The sequence below is a fragment of the Epinephelus fuscoguttatus genome, linkage group LG17 (genome assembly GCF_011397635.1).
Source record: "Epinephelus fuscoguttatus linkage group LG17, E.fuscoguttatus.final_Chr_v1".
NCBI classification, from domain to species: Eukaryota; Metazoa; Chordata; class Actinopteri; order Perciformes; family Serranidae; genus Epinephelus; species Epinephelus fuscoguttatus.
In genome coordinates this window covers 37,295,506-37,320,017 of record NC_064768.1, presented here as the reverse complement: position 1 = coordinate 37,320,017, position 24,512 = coordinate 37,295,506, and the positions used below count along the sequence as shown (strand labels likewise).

Below are 24,512 nucleotides of genomic sequence, written 5' to 3'. Positions count from 1 at the left end.
AATTATCAGTTCCTCTTCCAGACTTTCCACCATAGTCGTTATCACTTGTGTAGAGTTTAGTGTTGACCCTGTCTTCATGTCCTGGTGAACTGTCCTGACTAGCCATGTTTCCATGAAAGTATTTAGATGCACATTTTAAAGTATTGCTTTAGAAAATCTGTATGGAAATGGCAACATTTTATAAAACTTCTTCAGTAACACAAAAAAGATTGCCCGCTTGCCTAAGGTGGTTTTTGCCTTTGTGAAAAAAAGAGTTAATTTGCTAAATATTTATGGAAATGCCCTTTCCAAATATGTTCTGACGTACCAAACATTTAAATCATATAAAAGATCAGCTGTTTCCAATGTCAGCATCTTTCAGGACCCTGCTGCGCGCTTTAGATTCATTCCATTATTTGTCTGCAGACAGCATGAAACATGGCCAAAACTAGTTGAAATGAAAGAACAAGTAAAACTTGCACAATTGAAACTAATTCCTTAAGATCTGTCTCCATTTGTTTTGTTTCCAGTTGGCAACCTCTACTTTTTCTACTCTGAGTACCTGTGGGTTACAGCCATGTATAAAGCATAGCCTTCACCGCCAAATTCTGACCAAAGTGTGCTTTGTGGTGTCTTGTTCATTCACTCCAAACCAGTTGATGGAAATGTGCCTCATTCTCATTTCGCTTTTGTGACCTTTCAAAAGTGTGCTTAAAAATGTTCTTGTGCTTAATGGCCTTTTGTAGAGTTGTTGAATTCTGATGACACAACCAGCACTCAAACGAAACGCAGGATATGCATGGGAACCAGAGACTTTCCAGGCCAAAATATGACCACAGTCTAATGGCCGCAGTGATTATTACAGGAGTGAAGGAGGAAGGCAGGCAACATAGTATAAAGAGTGATAAAGTTAGCTTAGGGTGGGAGGTAGAGGAGGTGGACAGATCAACAAATACAGGACTTTCATCCAGGGGAGTGGTGTTTGTGTCCTGTCTAAAACCAAAGGTGTGGAGAGAGTTATGCCTCCACACCGCTGACGGCCATGGAGACGTTATTTTTTTTCAGGTTGTCTGTCCCATTCTTATGAATGCAATATCTCAAAAACACCTTGGGAATTTCTTCAAGTTTGGCACAAACGTTGGTTTGGACTTAATGATGACATGATTAGAATTTGGTGGTCATAGGTCTAAGGTCAAGGTCAGTCTTATTCTCATGAACATGATATCTCAAGAGCGCCTCGAGGGAATTTCTTCAAATTTGGCACAAACATTCACCTGGACTCAAAGGTGAACTGATTAGAATTTTTTGCTAGTAGGTCAAACTTAAAGGTCACTGTGACCTCACAAAAATGTTTCTGGCCATAACTCAAGAATCCATGTGTCAATTATGACAAAAATTCACACAAATGCGTAAATGCATTAAATAATGAATTGATGACATTTTATAACCAAAAAGGTCAAAGGTCAAGTTCACTGTGACATCAGAATGTTCTGCAAAAACATTTTTCTGTTCGTTACTCAACGTCATATCTCAGGAACAGAAGGAGGCATATTTAGACAGATACTGATATACTGATACTGGTACTTCTAGTTTTAAGAACATAATGTAGTATGTTGATATATGTTAAATCACCTTACGTTACTTCAGTAACGTGCTGAATTGAAACCAAACCATGATGTTTTTTATTAACTTTAACCACATAGTTTTGGTGCAACTGCAACCATTTTATAACATTTCCCATTTGTTAAAAACTGCAACTATCAACTGTCTTACAGGATCTTTTCTGTCGTCCACCAGTAGGTGCGCTAATGAGATCGTATGAGTGGCAAGACTTGTCAGGTAGCCATGATGTGCACAGATGTGTGGTTTATAGTGTAGTATATTTAGTGCTTTAAATGCTGCATTGAAACTGTCACTGATGATGCCCTTTCTAACAAAAGCCTTGAATGCATTCCCCACCATGAAAGATTTGCAAAGCTGATTGTTTTTATAATTTGAAGACCTTGGTCTCTTGTTGCTACTGTTTTCCCTTCCTGGCATAGCAACAGCAAGGCCGTGTCCTCGTCACTTCAAAGACCTCAGCCTAGTTCAAGTCCATCCTCAGTAACTATTAGTGGCGTATTCTCTGATATATTTACAGCCCTTGCAGATGCCTAAGAGCAGCCAAGAAAGTAAACAAGCACATGGATTTTTGTGATTTGATAGAGATGCAAAATTCATCAGTTGTGTTTTAGGGGCAGCTGCTGTATGTTTTCAGTTTCTCTCCACCCTCGTAATTGAAAGATCATCTTAATGGAAATCAATCCCACAGCATGTGTGGTTCATCTTTAACGTTGCTGATGGATGTCAGACCCTCATAGTAAAAACAAGAGTTTGATATTTTTAATCTATTGTGTGAAAACAGAATATGTTATGATGAGAAATATTTTGAATTATGTATGGGGGAATATTATTAACCTATATAAGATGTTTGAGGATCAAACTCATTGCATATTCAGCAGTTTTTCGGCTACACTTTTGAGTGTTCTATGAATTTGCTTTGGAGCTAACATCCAGTGTATATAGCAGAGTCAGCAGGTTACACAATGCTTCTTATTATAATATTCATTAATATACTTAGCACTTCTGTCATCAGTTAATGTTATGGCAAGGTCACCGCTTAATGACAAGTTCAAAGGTTTTTTTATGATCAGAAGTATTTGTTGTCTTTGGCAGATATGCATTAATGGACATTTTATTGTTTCTTAACAGCTCAGCAAAAAGTCTACTTTTTTATAGTATACCGCCAACATCTTTATCATCTGAGGGGCAAGAGGTGGGTCCTGGGGTTCAGTTGGTTCATGGTTAAAAAGTGAGGCCCGTATGAACACATGTAGCTGTTTTATGTCTCCTGGATTCTTCTGAGTATCTCCATAAACTGCTCAGTGTAAATATAAATTGTAATACATTTAATAGACCAGTTTGATGAGAGAACACTCTAACTTAGCTTCTTCTTTTTTCACTTCCTGTTGAAATGCATTGTTGACATTGTTTTGGAAAAAAAATTGAACAGTTAGTTAGCTAGTTAACATTCATTCATTCATTCATCTTCTAACCGCTTCATCCTCTTGAGGGTCGCGGGGGGGCTGGAGCCTATCCCAGCTGACATCGGGCGAGAGGCAGGGTACACCCTGGACAGGTCGCCAGACTATCGCAGGGCTGACACATAGAGACAGACAACCATTCACGCTCACATTCACACCTACGGACAATTTAGAGTCACCAATTAACCTAGTCCCCAATCTGCATGTCTTTGGACTGTGGGAGGAAGCCGGAGTGCCCGGAGAGAACCCACGCTGACACGAGGAGAACATGCAAACTCCGCACAGAAGGGCTCCCACGCCCGGGATCGAACCGGCAACCCTCTTGCTGTGAGGCGACAGTGCTAACCACCACACCACCGTGCCGCCCTAGCTAGTTAACAGTTAAAGTTAAATACAAGAACCAAATTATTTTCTTGATCACGTTTGAATTGTGCCATGAATTACACATATGGTGTTTGCCGATTTAAAAGATAATTTTGCAAGTCAATAAAGTTGCAGTTTGTTGTAAAACTTTTAAAGTATGAGGCTGAAAATCCAAAATTAGAGAGTCTACAAAAGGAGGTGAGGTCATACCGTTGTCTCTCACTAAAGCCATGATGCTTGTGTGTCTCGTAATGGAAAATACTTGGACGTTTGTTCATGTTCATTATTTTGTTTCTGGGGTGATAAAAAAGACCAGGAGTCGCTGGATAAAACACATCATGTAAGATGATGTTATATTTACGTGTGGAGCATAGTTAAATTACCTTGCTAGATGTAGATGATCTATATTGTGCGAGATGAGAGATGGAGTTCACCAAGCGGTTTCAGATAGCACGACAAACCTATGACTCGCAAAACTATATTTTAAATGGACAGACATCATATATATAATTCATAGCACAATTCAAACATGATAAAATCTTTTTATTTGTCTCCCACCATTGACTACTGTACATATTTTTTTTTCTGAAACAAGACCCAATAGGTTACATCAGAAGGGAGGGAGAGAACCTTTTCAACTTTTGCTTTGCATCATTACAATGTGGGTAGTATGTGTAAATGAAGTGTGCTAACCTTCCCCTTCATTTTGCCAGGGCCCAGATCTCTCTGTTCATTGGGCTATTGCTCGAACTACAGATTGTATGTGCTCAAGGACACAAAGAGATCTTTCTCTGTCAAACCCAGACCAAACTCAGCTCAAACTGTAAAACTAGGCAGCGCTGATCAAATATAGACCAAGATTCTGTTCATGTGTAGCTTATTTCTTATCTAAAATGTCTTCAGAAACATAGTTTCGTGCACTGTTTAGCTGTAATATGAGAATTTGTGAACAGGAAGCACGTACCTTGCACCAAGATTCTGATCCTGCGGTGCCTATTTCTCACCTCACATGTTTTCAGGAACATATTTTAATGTGCTGTTTTAACTCTAATACATGATCGTTCGTTACTAGCCAGACGCCATATTGTTTCACGGACAAGCAACTTGCATTATGTCACCTACCAGTATGAATGATAATGGTCTGGTGCAGCACTGTGCTTAGTGGTAGCTGTAGGTTTTCTACCTCTTGAGCAATACCCACAGCCCTTTTTCTCTGTTTTCTCTGTTCATGTATCACCAGTTTTAAAATTGTGTCTTTCTGCTGCATAAACAGCACAGTTCAATGATATACCATCTATCCAGTAGTGAAATACTTCCTTAAAGACACTACATATTTTTTATGAATGCAGTGTATTGTTGGCATGCTATTTTTCACTTGACTTTTTTTTTTACCTGTCCTTCACCAAGTTTAAAAAATATTTGGTTAATTAAATGTATTTTAAATCACATGTGACCTTAAGTAGTACAACAGACAGGTACAGCTCTGGATACTCGCAAGACACTTCCTGTCGATGCCTTATCCTATAAAAACCTCCATTTCTTCCACTTTGCTGCTTAATGCAGCTGCTCATGATTTCATGGATGAGGACAAATTTGTAAAGCAAAATCCTCTGGCAGGTTGAGAACACTTTGATAATCTCTTCGCGAGCAAGTCTTTAAATGAACAGGTGCCAAGATAAATGCACCCTGCAACTATCCGTACGATAAGCAAACAACACAGGCCTAAAGTGTATGGGATGCTGTCACACAAGGTAGAAGCCTGTAGCTATTCTGGCATCTTTAAGGCGAGTTGGAGCCTTAAAGGCCCTAAACAAGCTTGTGCACTTCGAACAACCCTTCCACCCAAGGGGATCTTGAGGGAACTTTAATGTTCTTATGCAACCATTTTAAATTTGTGACTCACCCCGAGGGTTACAAGAGCATTCCTAAAGATCCCATGATTTTTGCAGTGGAAGTGTTCTTTTGTATTTGTCTAATGCTCTCGCCATTACCAGCGAGTTTGGCGGATTAAGATCATCTGCTACCATACGCTTCCATGAGAGGACAGAGTTTGACTTCCACAGAGATCCACAGAATGGAGTCCCTGACTGGCTGGATGTATTTATGATGCTTCACAGGCCGGATACTGAAATGAAAGAGGCACCACTCGAGGGGTTCTCTGTCTTAATCCGTGGACATTATCTCTACACTGTAAGCGGGTCTTGGCTCGTTACCTCGCAGTAGAGAGCCAGACTGGCAGGGTTGCAGGGAGAGAGGCAGAAAGGGAAAGGGAAGGAGGGAGGGCCTCGCCCGGCCGCCGAGAATGTAATCTCCAGATTAGGGGGCGAGACGAATTCCTGCTGCCAGCCTGACCTTGTCAAGGCAATGGAGGAGCCAGAGTGAAATTGAGATTTCAGGACAGGAGCGAGTCGAGTCTTTTTTTTTTTTTTTTTGAGCGTTAGCGTTTCTCTTTCAAGGGTCACAGCCTTGACACCATGATTCACGCTAAATGTGTGTGGTCACACTGGTAGCACACATGAAATGTGTGTGGGGCAAACTGTTTCTGGCACTGAGCATACTGCCCGAAACCCTCGGCAGTCTGTCAGTCTAGTGCGGTCTTTATGGGACGAGGCAACAACATAAAAAACAAGTCTAAAGCACTGCAGTTTGTCCTAATTTATTGAGACCAGGAAATGTTCTCAGATTTTCTCAAATGTCAAGACAATGAGTAAGTATTCAGACGTGTGTGTAGACAATGAGTAAGTATTCAGACGTGTGTGTAGACTTGGTTGCACTGCGTTAGACCAAGAATGACTATGGATTTTACTGCAACCAGTCTTTAGACAATGGTACAGAGAAATTTGGGCCTGGGCGCAGAAAATGCCGAAGTGCTAGAATCGAATAAAAACAGGAGATTGTTGTTTGCAAGATTGTGTTTAAATATATCTAAGATAAGAACCAAAACAATTACAGAATTCATTGTTTTTGCAGCAGAAAGCTAAGGCTCCCGTCTTCACCACCATCATGTCATGACCTTACTTTACCTTACTTTACAGCTGTTGGAGATCGCTGTTTCGATAATCCTGTACAAATCGATCTTAAATAAAACAGCACAGTACTGTAGCATTTATTTATTTTTTGCAGCAGGAAGCTAAGGCTTCTGTCTTCCCCGTCATCATGTACGTCTGTCGTAATGATGTCGCTGCGCTGTGTTGCATGTGATGCAAAAACGCAGTGGCACCACAGGAATTAATGATGAATCTGTCACAATGCCTTTTCACTCTGCTCATAAAAATGAGCATATCTCAAAAACTAAATAATGGACATACTTTAAATAACTTATAGAGTGTTTTAGAGATTTTTTTTTCATGTTTTTTAGTTTAAAAATCTTTTGGATTAATGTCTTTTGTGCTTTTGTTTTGTAAAATCTTTTTTTAAGGCACAATTTCAGTACTTTAATGAATTATAATGGTTTATTGACATGACCTTTTATTTAAGGTTCTACAGATTTAGGGATATAAAACATGAGAGGTACAAAAAAAGATATATGCAAACTCACCAAGAGAGAGAGAGAGTGACATGCAGCAAAGGGCCACAGGCTGGATTCGAACCCTGGCCGCTGCGGTAACAGCCTTGTACATTTACGTGTGCCTGTTCTACCACTAAGCCACTGACACCCCGGAAACGCAGCAATATCTTGACAGAAAACAAAGGCTTTTCATGGCACTATACCCAGGAGAAACGTTGCTAAAAATACCAACATTTGGTGCCCAAAGAGCAGCTGGAGACACAGTGATGACTTCCTAATTAACACTTGGTTTTGTTGTTTGTTGGTGTTGAAAAGAGGTCTGCAGTTTGGCAACCATTACGCCTAGATGTCACACCATCCACCATCCCTTCTACCTCCAGAAGACAAACTCAGCTCATATACTACATCAATTTAGAAACGTTGATATAAGTATGCAAAAAATGTGAACGAATGTAACGTACCTTTGGTTTGTAGAAATGTACAAAATGCTAATTGTAGGAAGCTGATTGAGACAGCATGTTATCAGCGTCTTTAAATATGTACAGGACTTTTTACTTTAGTGAAAAAGCATCCATCTCGAACTTTCCTACATTTTAGTTTGAATATTTCAGCTCAGTGAGTGACCTCGATGTCCTTTGATTGTCTTTATGTAAGCATGCTCTGCTGGATAGAAACTGGAAAATGAGAATAATGATGCAGCATTCATGTTTGAGCATTTCATTTATTTGACCCGTAATTGCAAAACAACAAAATAATGAGTGTGTCCGCTGCAGACAGCGGCATACAGCATCAGTGGGATAAAGGAAGTGGCAGAAAGCTGCCAATAAACTACCATTGTGCTATTTAGACAAGATATATTCTCATTGCCTCAGAAGCTTGTTGGAGCAGAAGAGAAACTCACCGTCTTCCAATTTTCAATTCAATTATTAACACAAGGAATCACAGTGTGAGCTAAGCTCGTCTATGCAGGTGCATCCTGTCTGTGCTGCGGTGAAATGGAGAGCGGTGCAAATAATAATAACATTCATAAAATGAATACAGAAGAATTGTCAGTTTTGTTGGTATTTCATGATTAGGAATGCAGACAGTGTTGCCAAGAAACAACAAATGTAACTCAACGTATAACATCTGACATCAAACACAATAAAAGTTCCCTTACTGAGTTGTTAATTTAAATGTCAGATGTTTCACTTATTATTTTAGACTAAAGGAATGTCTGTGAGCGGTGCATAACGGCAGATGTAACTCCTGACAGTCTGTATTTACTGCAGCTTAAAGGTTTCTGTGAGAGACGTTTATTGCTCCGGGGCACCACACTTAGATAAATACCACAGTTAGATAAATACCTGTAGGTTGAGCCACTGACATAAAAAACTGTGGCATGAAACGCTTTTTTATGTACAATTAATTCCAAAGCACCAGTCAGTTCCGCTAAATTGAACCAAGATATGGGGTTATATGGCTCCACTCGCTCTGTGAAAGGAAAAAGCGTGTTGGGTTTTCATTCATTTCCATGCTACCATCATCCACAGCTTTCGCTCACAGCATGAAAAGGTGTCACAAGATCTATAATCCAAAGTCTGTGTCGAGCTAATTCAACGTTTGAGACACAAACTGGTGTCTGAATACCCTTGAACATCCAAAGCCACTGTGAGGTCCTGGATAATTAGTGTTCGAATCACTGCATACACCAGGGAGAATGTATTTCTCATTATATTTGTTAGCTGTGAACTTTGCTTCACACATATTGTTTACCAAAGTGGCACCACTAAGGGCACCCAGACTGCCTTATTAGAGAACTGCTGACCCAATGCTATTTTTCCACATTTAAATTAAAGCAGCACTGACTCTTACCACTTACATTTATTGTTGGTAATCAGTCATATGAAATGAAACCCGCATAGTGTAAAAAGTAAACATTCTTTTATATTGCAGTGTAGAGCAATTAGCAGCGTCTGGGATAGATCGGTTTCCTCTGTGCACCACCCAGTGCTTTCATGCTTCAGCATGAACTGGGAGAATGAATGAACATCACTTTTTCTGCATCTGTTTCATTTACATTAAAGAATTTCAGCATTTTTGTGGAGTACACTTACAGGACTTCCTGCCAAGATGTATATGAGACGACTGATACCACTCACACATCTGTGCGATGTGTATGGAGCTAGAGCAGGGAGACAATTAGCCTAGCTTAGCATAAAGACAGGAAGCAGGGGGAAACAGCTAGCACAGACGTGTTGAGTGAAGGAATAATCTGTTGTTTGGTAAAGAGCAGTTGCAGAACCACCTGAAATAATAAGTTGCTGCTTTTACATTTTGGTTTTTGCTCAGATAAAACAAACAAATATGACATATTAATCAGTAAACTTTTAAAGGTGTTGGTCGGCTTATGTTTGAACTGTGAAGACAGCCATGCTAGCTGTTTCCCTCCACCTCCAGTCTTCAGGCTAAGCTAAGTTTACTGGCGAGGGATTTTTTGCAGTCAACTGGTGTTTAGCTTCTGATAAAAGTTAAATTTAACACAACTTAAGTACAAAGCATAAAAAAGCAATACAAGGTTATTAAGGCCGAGGTTCTAAACATAGACTGTATAACATCATGGACGTAGCCACAGTGATGTCAACAATTGTTTTGTGAACTCCTGTTTTGAAACCTTGTGTTTGGCATGTGGCATGGTCCTTTTGGATTTTTGGAGCCAAAAGTGACCACATGTGGACAGAGGGTGGAGCTAACGCTAGCTGCTAGCTTGGTAAACAAGGTGCATTCACAGCTTAGGTCAGCTGTGAAAAAGCTAATGCTAACTTTTGATAGTGGAAAAACTGGTTTAATACCATTAAAACTAAATGTACTTACTGGAAAAACTACTCCATAGAAGGTCTTTTAGTACAGCAAAACGATGAGCAGGATTATTTTAGGCGACCAGAATGTTACAATTAACTTTTATGAACTGAAAACACACTGTTATAGCGGCAGTTCTTTCCGCGCCTATACTCTGTGAATCAGGGGCTATGGCATTGTTATGTTACATAACCAACATTGTCACTGTGGTAGCAACTTGCCAACGGACCCCACTCAACGCGGCCATGCCCTTAACTAGAAATGTACCGATACTGCTTTTTCCTTCCCGATACCGATTCCGATCCCTGAACCTTAGGTATCTGCTGATACCGAGTACCAATCCGATACCAGCGCGTAAAATAAAAATGGATGGGATATGAATTGTTGTATATCTCAACTCCTAAAACCCTATGTGGAATGAATGCTATAAAACTTTTTTTTTTATTATTATTATCCAGTGTTGACACAGATCAAGACACAGGTTAAAGTGCAGCCACACAATTTGGTAAAAAAGACATTTTAAAGGCTACAGTAGAATGCTTTTTAGAACTGCTCCATTTCGGTTTCGTTTGCCTGTAGCGTGCGTATGCGTAATGACGTGAGGCATTACGTGGTATCAGATTGGTCACAGGCTGTACTCGCCGATACCTGATACCGCATTTTAGGCAGTATCGGAGGCATTTCCGATACTGGTATCGGTATCGGTACAACTCTACCCTTAACTATGCATAACTTTAAGCCTTAATGGTATTTAAACAGGTGAGTTATATAAAAAATTGCGCCCGACACAGTTGTCATGAGTGGGGCAATTGGCTGTAGAGACAAAAAAAAATGTACCAGGCTGTATACATGTTTATTTCTGCTGTAAAGTTGGACATTTAAACATGGGGGTCTATAAGGATTGACTCGCTTTTGGAGCCAGCCCCAAGTGGCCACTAGAGGAACTGCAGCTTTTGGCATTTCTGCATTGGCTTCAATTCACACATTTGGAGGTCATGGTTTATACAGAATTAAAATGACAGCCAATGAAAACTAAAAGGACTTCTCTGTCACATACCCCTTCATTTTAATATAATGGAAGTCGGACCCTTTAAAAATTTTAAAGCCGTACCAACTGTTCAAGATACAGTTTATGTAATTTTTTAGGGGGGTGAGGTCTGTTGGAGCATTACTTCATTACTTTCTGGTTTAGGCAGGTGTGTGTGTGTGTGTGTGTGTGTGTGTGTGTGTGTGTGTGTGTATAACACATGGACTAAAGAATAAAATAATTATAACATTTAAAAACTGTACATTAACAACTTTAACACAATAAACTGTAATGAAATGGTTCACATTCACGATTCTATTTGCATTACAGATCGGACTGAGGCACAATACACTCATCACTTGTATAACTTAATGATACATGATCCTGCTACTGTACTTATGAATCTTCCTCACGTCTTGTCCGGTAACAAGGGACACACCCGGTGTGCAGACACTGTCTTTCTGATGTATCGCACCCCTCAACACGAAATTGGTAGACTTAATGACCCAATTGCCTCGTCCCCAACTCGACTCTCCAGCACGCACCTGAAGTCATGCATAATCCCACAAAATCTACCCAGCTTATGAATTTTAAATGGGGAGGCCTAAATCACAGAGCTGCTTTTAAGTGAATCCATTTCTAATAGAAAAGCAGACAGCTGGGATGGTGTCTTGTTGTGGGGTGTTGTCACCCAGGCGCGCGCATTTTATAGACTGTAAATATATTTTTAATGTGCGCAAAGGTTGTAAAGTTGACATATTTGATGCGGGAGAAAGTTTTGAAAAACTCAGCCAAGAAGAGCCCATGGAAACCAGAGAGGCGGACACTGTTAGTGCTCACTGCTTACTGGGTAATTGCAGTTTTTATTGCGTTACTATTTTAGTGGTTTTGGAGTCACCGAGGTAATTGCTATGATATGAGTTTACCATTCAGCAGTAGTGTTGTGAAGCAGTGCAAAAAAAAAAAATACATTTAGCTTTTTAAAGTCAGGGCATCTCCACTGCTCAGAGTGTCACATATGATTGAAGGAAATATTGGATTTTGAAGACTTTCTTAACGTATGTGATGTTTGACACCGTGTGCTCTGGAGGAGTATGGAGTATGTGTGTTAATTTCCTCCGCTGAGGGCTGTTGTTGCTCAGACATGTTGGTTATTTTTATGGCTGAAGAGCAGCTGAATTCTTTTCATTCCTCCATTTTAATTTGAGTCATGTACCTTATGAGCTGCAAATATACACAGTTTAGTGTTATTCCTTTGATTTTCTGAGGCCCATATAACAAGAAGTAAAGAATAATCCTGGTTTATCACAATATAGGTCTGATCTTGGTTGTGCTGGCCGTTAAGATTGGGCAGTGTTAAAACAAAGTAGTTCTGTCTCAGTGTAAAAGTGTTTGGGATTGGTACGGCCACACTTCAAGGCCAGGTGTTGGAAGTGGACAGTAAGATTCAATGAATCACACAAATGGGGCAAAAAGGCACACACTTTTCAACTGTCCCTGCTCAAAGACAGTCATAATGGTGCACTCAGTTTCACACATGAAAAGTTATTGGAGAGGGTGTGTGAGGAATAAGAAACAAAACTTGAGAGAGAAGTTCAAAACCACTTTTGCACTTCTAGCCAATCATTGCATTAGCTGGGGATAACTGTAGGACTGTCATCCAACAAGCACCTTGTTGGAAGCATACTGATCCCTTTATTTCTATTATAAATTATAATAAAGATAAAATTATTCTCACTGAGTAAATTGCAGAGCTTTGGAAACTTGATCAGACATGTTTGTCAGAAACCTGGGGATAACTGTAGGACTGTCATCCAACAAGCACCTTGTTGGAAGCATACTGATCCCTTTATTTCTATTATAAATTATAATAAAGATAAAATTATTCTCACTGAGTAAATTGCAGAGTAAATTTTATACCCAAACTTTTTGTTGACCTTGTTTATGTACCATAGTTGTTTGGGCCAAGCGCAATGAGAGCTGGATATGGTGCCACCAATCAGCCTTGCTTACAGTTTGTCCCACTGGCCACTCTCTGGTGACTGAGTGCTCGGTCAGGGTATTGGTGTTCAGTACCTCTAAGGTATTGACCAAAATTTCCCAGTGCCAAGTAGTATGGATATGTTTCTATGTAAATGATAACTGCATTTAATCCTTTTTGCATCAGGGGTCTCATATGGGACTGTCCTGACTCACTGCCAGATCAGCAGACTTTCTGTTGCTGCCATCACAGTCAACGTCTGCCCAGTTAGCATGAGCTAACAAAGCGGCAGCAAGCTGTTAAAAGGCCACAACAAACTGATACCGACATTGTTCCTTCAGCCCAAAGTTCTGAAGCCCTTTTACTCCAAAAAATGTCTTATGTTCTGTAAGCCCATTTCATCGACAGTAAAACAAACGCCCATTGCTCCAGTTTCTCCAAAACTCCCCACTCTGCTAGTTCCAAATGATGACCAAAACTAGGAAAATAATACCCATGTTGTAATAACTCAGACTTATACTTTAATCTTACAGTAGGTATACAGTTTTCAAGGATAACAAGCTTAAAGTTCTTTTAACGTTGCCTCCAAACTGTACCCAGCTGAAATACTTGAATAAACGTTATATGTATTTACTGTAAACTTTACTGTTGCCACGTTTAATGGCAGTTCACTGTCCCATCATCGGGACGACAGGATGGCGTTAGTTTCAAGCCTTGGCTAGCTGGTGAGGAGTACTGTTTGTTGTTTTTGTAGAACGTTGAACTGTTTTTTAGTAGAGATGTACCGATACCACCCTGAACCTTACATATCTGCCGATACCGAATACCGATCTGATATCAACGCGTAAATGGGTGGGATATGAATTGTTGTATTTCTCAACTTACGGTTAAAGTGCAGCCACACAAGTTGGTAAAAAAGACATTTTAAAGGCTGCAGTAGAATGCTTTTTAAACTCTGCTCCGTTACAATTTCGTTTGTCTGTAGCATGCGTATGCGTAACATGAGGCATTACGTGGTATCGGATTGGTCATAGGCTGTACTTGCCGATACCTGATACTGCATTTTAATCAGTATCGGAGGCATTTCTGATACTGGTATCGGGGAAGTTTTTCCTTATCCACTGTGAGGGAAGGACAGAGTGATGTCATATGCTGTAAAGCCCTCTGACGGGCTGGAAAATTTAACTACCAGGTGCAGATGAATGAGTATGTTTATAGAATTGTGACGTTGCTTTGGTGAAGGATCATAGTGTAGGTATTTTATTCATTTATTTAACCTTTATTTAAACAGGTAAAGTCATTCAGACATGCAGGCTCGTTTATTTAGAGATGCCTGATAAAACTTAGTGGCCACAGGCGATATTTGGTGGCCACAGAGTAACTCTTTGTGGTCAGGGGCCATGGGTAATATCAAACCTTAATTTTGGAACCTTGGAAACCAAATAATTTAAAATGCAATGAAGCAAAGGAATGAAAATCCTGCAGCTCTTGAGCAACAAGAATAACCAACATGTCACAGCCATAACAGCCCTCATCAGGGGACATGAATATTCATACATATGCAACAATATATAGGCCAAGTGGCTCCCCAAGAGCACGTGGAGTCAAACATCATATCTTAAGGAAATCTTCGATATTGAATATTTCATTGATTTGTTCCATTTGGGTCTCAGAGCAGCCGAGACACATCGACTTTAAAAGCTCTGTCAACCCGCTGAACTTCTCTCATTCTTCACACAGCACATTCCAGCAGTGCTGCTGAATGGAAGGTGTGTACTCACATAAAAGACAGCAGCCGTAACAATCAAGAAAGAGACACCTAGTGATATTTTTCAATGAGCTCCAGGAGTCTACGGCACTGATTCAATAAAGGTATGCGTTGTGCCTCTCAAACGGCCAAATTACAACACGCTATTCACTTTCCATTTGCAGTTGGAGGAGAGGAGTCTCATAGAGCAGGAAGGGTAAAAAAAACAACAGGCGCATTGTGCGTATGTCAGTGATGCATGTTTAAATCTCTTTCCTTTGAACACTTGGCAACGACTCGGAGATGGAGGTGGTTCTCACTTCACATGACCACATCTTCTCCCTCATAAACTGCGGCACAACCAAGATCTTTGAGTTAATTCACTCCAGCTGATTCTGCGTTGCCGTGTTCAGAGGGCGAGCTTATTTGAAGCTGCAGTTTGGCTGCTTCTTCCACCTGCTGATTGATTGCCGTGTACTGGCGGGGCTTATTTGGACTTGAAATGCAACATTTTCTTTGCGGGCAAGATGAAAAAAAAAATTGCTGTAAGCTTTAAAAATAAAAACATTGAACAATTTGCAGTTGAAACACAACCTCAGTCACAATCTCCCAATATATCAGAGCCTGAATGTTTTGAGGACAACGCCTGGTGAAGGAGGAAACTCCGTCTTGGCATGCTGCTAGGCGATGCATTAATATTAATGTTGTCTTTTCCTCATGTGCACTCTCTGCCCCCCTTGGGATAAACTGAAGCTTAAAGATATCTCCATCTCACTGATACTTCTTTTATCCTCGTTAAAACTCATATCAAAGGTTTTAATTACATTCTGCAAATGTATTGCTGCAGAGCTTTGTTGGGAAATCACTGTTGGGTTTATCGTTTTGCAGTGCTGATATGTGAGGCTCATTCTGACCCGGCGTAATTGAAAAATGGGTATGCGGTAAATTTGGGTTTGTCTTTGAACATGTTTGAGTTTATCATGTTTTCAGATTGAAACAGAGCTCATTTTATCTGAATCTAATCACCATCACATCAAATATCTCTATTAAAACCTGAACCGTAAAGGTAAAGCACGATACCTTCTCTGTTTTAATCATATTTTTTTCCCCATTAAAGTATGTTTTAGAACAGGAGAAATAAATCTGTGATGGAGTTCGCCCTCTGCCTCACCCTGTCCCCTGCTGGGCTTTTAGCCTGGAGTCTTTGTCGTAGCCTCCCCGCACCTCTCGGCTGCCCTCTCTGCGAAACCATTTTCCTGGCACTGAAACACAGATGTTATCCATCTGATTAAACGTTCAAGGTTACATCTCCAAATACATCAAAGTCCACCTCTCCCATAAGAAGAAGCGTGACAGCCAATGTTTTTGGTAGCCTGGAGGTGCAAACTTCAATGTCCTCTCCATCTTCTTTTTTTTCTGTAGAAGTAAATTGGTATCTCTGCTCAAATTAAAAAATACTATGATGTTGGACATTCAGTTAGTATGAGAAATGAGTGACGCTGAAGTGATCTAGCATCGTCTGTTTACAAGGCTTTAAAGTGTTGAACAAATCTACAGACGACTGCTTGGGGAAAATTACATGTCACTTAAGAGAAAATTAATCAACAGTGATGAAAATAATTGGTTAATAAAAGTCATTTAATCAAACAATAATGGTACCATTTGATTAAATACATTTGTTTTTTCATATTATTCTATTTGAAGACATCTGGGGATATTTTTATGGGGCCTTTGGATTTTTTCCTTTAATTCTATGGACGAGCAGATTAAATCAAATGAAAGCAATATGTCAACATTTTGGGAAATCTGCTTACGTGCTTTTCTTCTGAATGTAAAATGAGAGGACTGATACTAATTTCATATCTTTGTGTTAATTTTAGGGCTTCAACTAATACATATGTTTTTTCATTATTAATCTGTTGATTTCTTTTCTCCGTGACTTTACGATTCATTCAGTTTTTGAAATGATTTTTTTTTGTCTGTCCAGCCAAACGTCAGTTTACAATGATTGAACACCTGCAGCAAATTCTCACATCTGACAAGTTGGACACAAAAATGTTTGGAAATTTTTCCTAGAAATTTTTTTTTTTTTTTTTATTACAATTTCTTATCAACTTAATATTGAAAATGAATGCCAGCTACTTCTGTCAATTGATTAATCAAGCAGTTGTTTCAGCTCTAGTTCAGTAAAAAGCCTGATCTGGCACATGGCTAGCATAGCTTAGCATAAAGATTAGAAGCAGAGAGGAAGAGCAACCCTAGCTCTGTTAAAAGTTAAAAAAAAATAACACCTCTAAAGGTCACTTATTAACATCTAATATCTTGTCTTACCCTTGCAAGAATGTAAAATCAGGTTATGGGTTAGAGGGACAATTCACCCTGAAATCAAAACAAATATTTTTCCTCTTACCTGTGGTGCTATTTATTAATCTAGACTGTTTTGGTGTGAGCTGGCGAGTGTTGGATGTAGAGATGTCGGCCTTCTCTCCAGTATAATCGAATCAAATCAAAATCAAATCAACTTTATTGATCCTTTCCAGGAAATTAATTTAAATTTATTAATTTTTTTTTTTAACAGCCACAACAACATGCAACCAGAAAGACAACATAGTACTTGTTCAATGCACCACTTCACTGATAAAATCACTAATAAAATACTAAAATACTTAGAGTACTAAAATACCAGGCATGGTAGTTAAAAGTAATTTGATTTATTATGGAAGTAGATGGCACTTGGCCATGAAAAGAAAATTCAGAAATTTAACAGCAAGGTCTCTTTGTCAAAATCATGACCCAGTCACAGCCACAGCCTCAGTTGTGAGCAGTTTCATGTATGAACTATTTTCTTTTTATGGAACTACACCCGCCAACTGTATCACCATGCAGAGAGAAGTGTGCATCTGCTGCTAGCTCACCTAGCACCACTGAGCTAACGTTACAGCTCAGCCGATGAGGTAGCCATTAATGTTTACATCTTGTGCTGTCATTAGCGCGAGCCTCTCGTCCATGAGTAGATGCACACTTCCTTCTGGGTGATGATACAGTTAGTGGGTGTGGTTTGATAGGAAGAAAATGAAACTGCTCACAACAAGGTCTGTGGATTATCTTGAGTAACTGGGTCATGTTTTGGGGAAAGAGACATTGCTGTTGAGTTTTTTAAATATATTTTTTTGGCCCTTTGAGCACCACAAGCCTTGTATGATCTAGTTCCATTATATTCAAGAGAAGGCAGACATCTCTACGGCCGATACCTCCAACACTCTGCAACTCACACCAGAAAAATCTACACTGATAGATCACACTGCAGATAAGGGGAAGACGTGTAATTTTGATTTGAGGGGTGAACTGTCCATTAAGATGGCGTTACATGCTGGAATATTTCTTGGTGAACAACAGCTGAGTGCAGTGACTGTGTGCAGCTTTGGGGTTGCCATGCTTGGTACCATTTGGCCTGTACAGAGACAAATCTGTGCACACCAACTGTATCTGGCAAAATGCTCTACAGCAGAAGAAACTGCAACACAGTGCTGGGTTGATGTAAAAAGTGTTGTTTTGACATGTGTGTTATTCATCTTTTTATTTCTCTCTTGGTAAAAAGGGGAATAAGTGTATTCCCAAAATGTGGAACTTTTCCATAAAACAGGACAAGAATGTTCATTTCACAGTCTTGCGCATGTCCTGCTTGTCAACACTGGCTCTTTACTCTTCTTCTCCCTTCTTTGCAGAGATTGAAAAAATTCAGAAAGACGAGGGGAAGGAAGAGGAGAAGTTCATTGACGTCGTCATCAACAAGAACATGAAACTGGGCCAGAAAGTTTTGATACCAGTCAAGCAGTTTCCTAAAGTAAGTGTTGTAGCACCACCACCAGAGACTTCTCCAGGAATGTGACGTGCACAGATCGAGAATCTTAGATTGTGATATTTATAGATAATGAAGCCAACTACAGTAGCTCTGGTTTTGATTTAGATTCCTTACAAGAGCCACTTGACACTTTTTGTTGATGCTTTATGTTATTAGATGTAACACATCTGGAGGACGGCGTGCAGGCAGAGCATCGGCTGACAGATCTGGGGTAGAACTATATTCGGGGTGTTACTTCCTGTCTGAAGGATTGTTTAAGCTTTTGAGATGTTACAAGTGTAATTCACACTCCCCTCCCTCATACACACACCTCGCTATTACACTGACCTTGGTCAATGACGCTTTGATGTCTGGGTATATTAATTTGTCAATGAATATTTATGAATATATGATTCAAAGGAATTATCTCACAGTGGATTTCATTTTTCTTGAGTGCGCTGGATTTCCTATGATATTTGGTAGGTACATGCACTTCTAGGTCTTTTTCAAGTTCTAGATTTTTTTATATTTTGTAAAAATTAATAGCCAGTAGGGTTGAGAGTACAATGGCAGTGCAGCACATAAGTCACGTGTACAGAGTCCTAGACAGGCAGCTTCACGATGACCTCCACATGAGGTGGTTCTGAGTGATAACACTGTTGCCACATTTGAGAGCACTTCAGCCTCGCCCACCATGAGGAGCCTTCACCGGCATCAGCGTTTATTGGAGCCTCGCGCTCGGTGCATGACAGGGATGTCCCGCTGGGAGCACGATGGGGAGGCTGGTGTAAAAGTGAGAGGGGCCGCTCTTAGACGGGAACATCACTCAAGTTTTCACCTCAGCGCTCGGGGGGGAAGGACAGCGCTAACCTGCAGTATGTGAACAGAGAGGACAGCAGGGAGGAAGCACAGCACAGGAGTCACACACTGAGCCAATAAAGCTCCAGAGGTGCATTTAGGTTTAGTTTCCCCACAACATGCTTTACCGCTCAATATCACTGAAATTTTAACAACATGCACAGTAACTGACAGTTTAACATGTAGGGTGCAAAAAGTCAGATCTGACAAACACATCCTCAGTGAACACTCTTTTCAGTGACAATTATTCTAAACGAACATTAAAACTTGTGAGCGCTGGGAACTGATGAAGAGGGATGCATCTAACATCACTGTGCTAACATGCTCATAATGGAAATGCTACTGTGCTGATTCATGGCAGATAATCTTTACCTTGCTCACCGTTTTTGCTTACTGTGTTAGCATGCTAACATTTGCTAAGCAGCAAGAAGCACAGCTGAAGCTCGTGGGGATGTGAATTGTTTTGCGGGTGTGAATTTATTAGAGCTGCCACAAGTAGTGGATCGCATGAAAATGAATCCTCAACTAATTTGCTAATCAGTTATTTGTTTCATTTTTCAAGCAAAAATGTGAAACATTTGCTGCTTTCAGCTTCTTAAATGTGAAGATTTGCCGCTTATTTTTGTCATTTAAAATCATAACTGAACAGTCTTTGTGTTTTGGATCTTTGGTTGGACATAAGAGTCAAACTGAAGACGTCTCTTTGGACTCTAGGAAATTGTTTTGAGCCTTTTATCTTTTTAGTCAGTAATGAAAATATAGTTAGTTGCAGCCATAGATTTGACTTCACTTTATTGTATGAAAAAAAAATTCTGAAATTTGTCTTGCATCCTGGGACGTACACCGTGTCACAAAAATACGCAGAGTTAAAGGGAAACTAATGTTTATTTCAACCTGGGCCCTATTTTCCGATCTACTTTTGTCTAAATGAGTAATAGGATGTTCAGTATTTGACATTTCTCCAGTATGAAGCTAGGGCTGACCTGCCTGCAGCCCGTGAGCATGCGCTATATTAAATAATAGGGCACTCAGACAGCGTCAAACAACGTGAAAATACGTCCACTAAAAGTACATTTTTTTCTCGCAGATAGGCTCGGATTGTTAGTATAATTATCCGACAACATAACGGAAAGGAGAAATGAACGTCTGTGTTTACCTTTAGCTGGATTCAGACATGTTCCTCTGCCTGTTGCTGCTCCCTCTCTCTCCTCGTCCGCTCTTCAGTTTCAATGAGCTCTGCGTCCGTGTACGTCCGTGTTCAAATAAATACAGGCGCTCATCAAATTCAAATGGCTGATCCAGATCCAGTTGGTCAAAATCGGGTAAAAATTCAGCCATGACTACTCCCAACAGAGTAACTCCTCGCGTTTGTAAGGTCACTCCAGCGGTAACTTCCTGCAACAACTCAAATCTCTCGAGACGTGAGATTTCAGAGCCAGACTTTCACTCTCTGAGTGAGTGTTTTGACTTGCTACAACAAACATGTCTGAAGTTTTACCCGATTTTGCGTCCAAGTACATGGATGTACACGGATGCAGAGCTCATTGAAACTGAAGAGCGGACGAGGAGAGAGAGGGAGCAGCAACAGGCAGAGGAACATGTCTGAATCCAGCTAAAGGCAAACACAGATGTTCATTTCTCCTTTCTGTTATAATGTCAGATAATTATACTAACAATCCGAGCCTATCTGTGTGAAAAAAAAATGCACTTTTAGTGGACGTATTTTGACGTTGTTTGACGCTGTCTGAGTGCCCTATATTTAATGTAGCGCGCGCTCACGGGCTGCAGGCAGGTCAGCCCTAGCTTCGTACTGGAGAAATGTCACATATTGAACATCCTATCACTCATTTAGACAAAAGTAGATCGGAAAATAGGGCCCAGGTTGAAAAAAAAAACATTAGTTCCCCTTTAAAGAGAGTTTGGTGTAATGTTTTCCACCAGGAGCAGGATGGGAAATGATCTCAAAGGAATCTATTAGTGACCCTGTGAGATCCTGTGAGGTCTCTGCAAAATCTTATAATGTGTGACTAAAAACTCATACTGTGTTTAGATGTGAGATTGTGTCAGACCTTATTAAAAGTATTTTCAAAGTCTTGTAGTGTATTATTGGCATGAGGGTTAAGTACATTGTTGGGTTGCTGGGCTGCTATGAATGCAGGTAGACACTGTATTTTTAAAGTTTCAGTCATATTCTCCATCATGCATTGTAAGTGGATAGTGTTAGCATCGTGAGGCCACCTTCATCATATAGTTAAAGGACCTGCTCCAGAACTCAGTTACACTCATTAAAAGGAATTAAAATGACAACAGTTATGTGAATCTCAAATGTTTTGAACTTTAAAACCAGCTGCTAATCACCCAATCAAAGCTCACTGGATGATTGTGCATTAACGCTGAGAGTCATTCTTCTCACCAGGTATTGACATGCATTCTGATGAAGAGCTGACATTCATTTTTGGTGAGCCCTGAGGGCTGTGTATATGTATGAAGTGTCATCTGGGGGCTGATCTAAGTCTCCCAGGTTCACAGCTAAACAGATTTGCTTTGACAGCTTTGATAAGTAGAGCCACTAATACGCTGTTTAGAGCTCCAACAAGCCACCGAAGGAAGACAAATTCAATTTGTTCTATCTGACAGGTAGCAATGGCAAGAGTGATCGTTGTGACTTGAATGGGTTTTGCTCCTGAGCTGCGAGCATCACCTTTTGGCTTCTGGCATTGAAGTGGCACAGACATTTTCCAAATAGCCATTTAGCAGCATGTGCAGAGAGGTTAAATCCATCCTCGGCAAACATAGCTTTTTATCAAAATGAAGCGGGCAAGGACGCCACGCGAAGAGTTCCAGGCTGCTGAGTCTCTGTGATGAAATGGAGCTGTTCCTCAGCCGTGATTTTTAATACCCAACACTGATGAATTTTGCCACTTTCTATGATATTGGCAAGAGAGATGATATCATAGTGTTGTATGGTGTCGTTCTGTTGTGTAATGGACACTCAGCACTGTAGTGGAAGCTCTGCAGTAATGTCTCATAGATGCTCACACATTTTTTAATTTTTTTTTTTCTTTTAGAAAAAGACTAGACTGAATCGAAGCCTTGGCTACAGAAATAGAGTTTTAAATCATGATTTAACCAGCATGACACACAGTGTCACACCTACTCAGGAGCTAAAAATACACCACCTTTTGAACAAGGATGCATTATCAGCGCTCATCTGTACATTTGCCGGATCTGTGGGCCCTCTCTCAGAGAGCATCTTTTGGCAGAAAGCACCGCAGGCCATTAGCGAGGCGTAAGGAGTCCCACTGGTTTATTTCCAGTTCAGACTGTGGCTTTTCTCTGCACTGGGAGCGGTGATTTATCCTTCTGCTGTCGTTCCTGTCCTGCTGTCCTCAGCACAATCACTGTGCGCCGGCTCTCTGTGAGCACACCTTTCGCCAGGCTCGCAGTATTACATTCAGCAAATGATGAAAAGATCTTAGATGTGCCCCCCCCGACCACCTCCACCAGCACCAACCTGCACCCCCTTCAAGTTAAGTGTGATTAATCATACATCCTTGCTCTCCTTGTGTCTGCTGTCTGTCTAATAATCCACATGACTTTTTTTATTTTAGCTGGTGCAACAAAGTAAATTCTGTTTTTGTGTGTTTTCACTCATTTCCTCTTTTTTTTTGTATTTTATTTGTATTTATTTTGGGTGCAGCGGACAGCACAGCAGAGCAGCGGGAGACAACCTGTGATTAAACACATCAGTTTTTATTCTGGTGATTATAGACAGCAGCAGCACAATCCTCTCACACAGTTTAATGACATGTACCAGTACAGGAGCCCAGGCAGGTTTTTGTAAGTCCCATAATCCCTCGTGATAACTAAAGCATTAGCAAAACCCCAAAGCATCAATCACAGTAGGAGTCAGACGGATTTTGATTTCTGATAAACAGCAGGGATTACAGCTATGTGTTCAGTAAGACTGGTATATTTGGAGGATTGTCCACATGAGGAGGAGGAGGTGTGTGTGCGCCCGTGTGTATGTGTGTGCCTGTGCAAACACATCGACTGGCTTGCGATGTGTTCAGATGTCCAGATTAAGACTTCTCTGTGACATTTACTGGCATTAGTCGAACAAATACGAAGCAAATCTGCATGATCTCTTTTTAAATAGTCAGGAACTTAAAATAGCTCCAAACAAATATCATTACATCATGTCACTCTATTGTCTGTAATACCGTCTGAAGTGGCTCAAGAAAGTGGATGAGAACAAGATGTAAGAAATGGTACCCATGCCTGGATTAGCCTGCTCCACAGCCCGGGGAAAAATGAGCTGCTGGAAAAAAACATAATCCAAGCAGCAATTACATTTCCCATCAAAATGTCAGACAAAATAGTCGCACATAAATGTATATGAGTAATTTCCATCAGGCAGAGGTAAGAGATCATGTAATACAGGAGTAACCTGATTAAGGCACCACGTTAGCTAGTTGAAATTTTGCTTTAGCTTTTGCTTTTTACCGTACTCTCAGACTAAATCACAATAAATGAGATTGCCACAAATGGCCCAGTAGGGGCTTGTAGGGGCCCGTCTAGGACCTGAGGGCCTGCGGCAGTGGCCCACTTTGCTCAGTCAGTAATCCAGATCATTATTATTTACCCTTATTTTAGCAGTATGTATTAATATCTTTGGGGTTCAAACTTGACCAGTTCCTTTGTGAATGTTTTTTGCATTTAACAGGAAAAGAGAGAGACAGAGATGTTGCAAAGGTCCCTGGCCGGACTCAAGCCCTATTTTTTTTTGATGGTTCTAGAGATCCTCTTGCAGATTTTCCTGTGGTTTGAGTGATGTTAAGAGTGTTTCACATCCCACAATCTGCTCAGAGGTGCATTGTGGTCGCACGGATTTAAAATCATGGGCGGCTGTAGCTCAGAAGGTAGAGCGGGTCGTCCACATATTAGAAGATCAGCAGTTCAATCTCTGGCTCCTCCAGTCTGCGTGTCGAGGTGTCTTTGAGCAAGGTACTGACCCCCACAAGTGCTCCTGATGGCTGATCCATCAGTGTGTGAGTGTGTTAAAAACCGAGTAGCAGGTGGCACCTTGTATGGTAGCCTTGGTTCATTTAAATCACAAGTTTTAAATGAATTAACATCCAGTATCCTGCTGTGAGAGGGTAACCCCAAGGATTGCCAACATACTGGCAGATAGAGGGTTTTAAAGAAATACTCACCTCCAGCTTTGTGCTGTAATGTGTACAATTGTTTTCCTTTCCTGTAAAAAGTAGTGCAACAGCAAGTTCTT

At 40.4% G+C, this 24,512-nt stretch overlaps 2 protein-coding genes across 3 annotated transcripts in view; one reads left to right on the top strand and one right to left on the bottom strand.

The window, feature by feature from the left end:
- The window catches only part of fam135b (family with sequence similarity 135 member B), a 675,785-nt gene that overhangs the window by 298,560 nt on the left and 352,713 nt on the right, over positions 1-24,512 (bottom strand). The gene's annotated exons all lie outside the window — the stretch shown is intronic.
- Positions 1-24,512, top strand: part of khdrbs3 (KH domain containing, RNA binding, signal transduction associated 3) — a 176,240-nt gene that overhangs the window by 56,455 nt on the left and 95,273 nt on the right. For both annotated transcript variants that reach the window (XR_007451470.1, XM_049602111.1), the window contains exon 2: positions 18,252-18,370. Coding sequence is in view for 1 of the 2 variants with exons in the window: in XM_049602111.1 (XP_049458068.1) it covers positions 18,252-18,370 (119 nt within the window). In the remaining variant the exon portion in view is untranslated. The remainder of the gene's footprint in view (positions 1-18,251; positions 18,371-24,512) is intronic.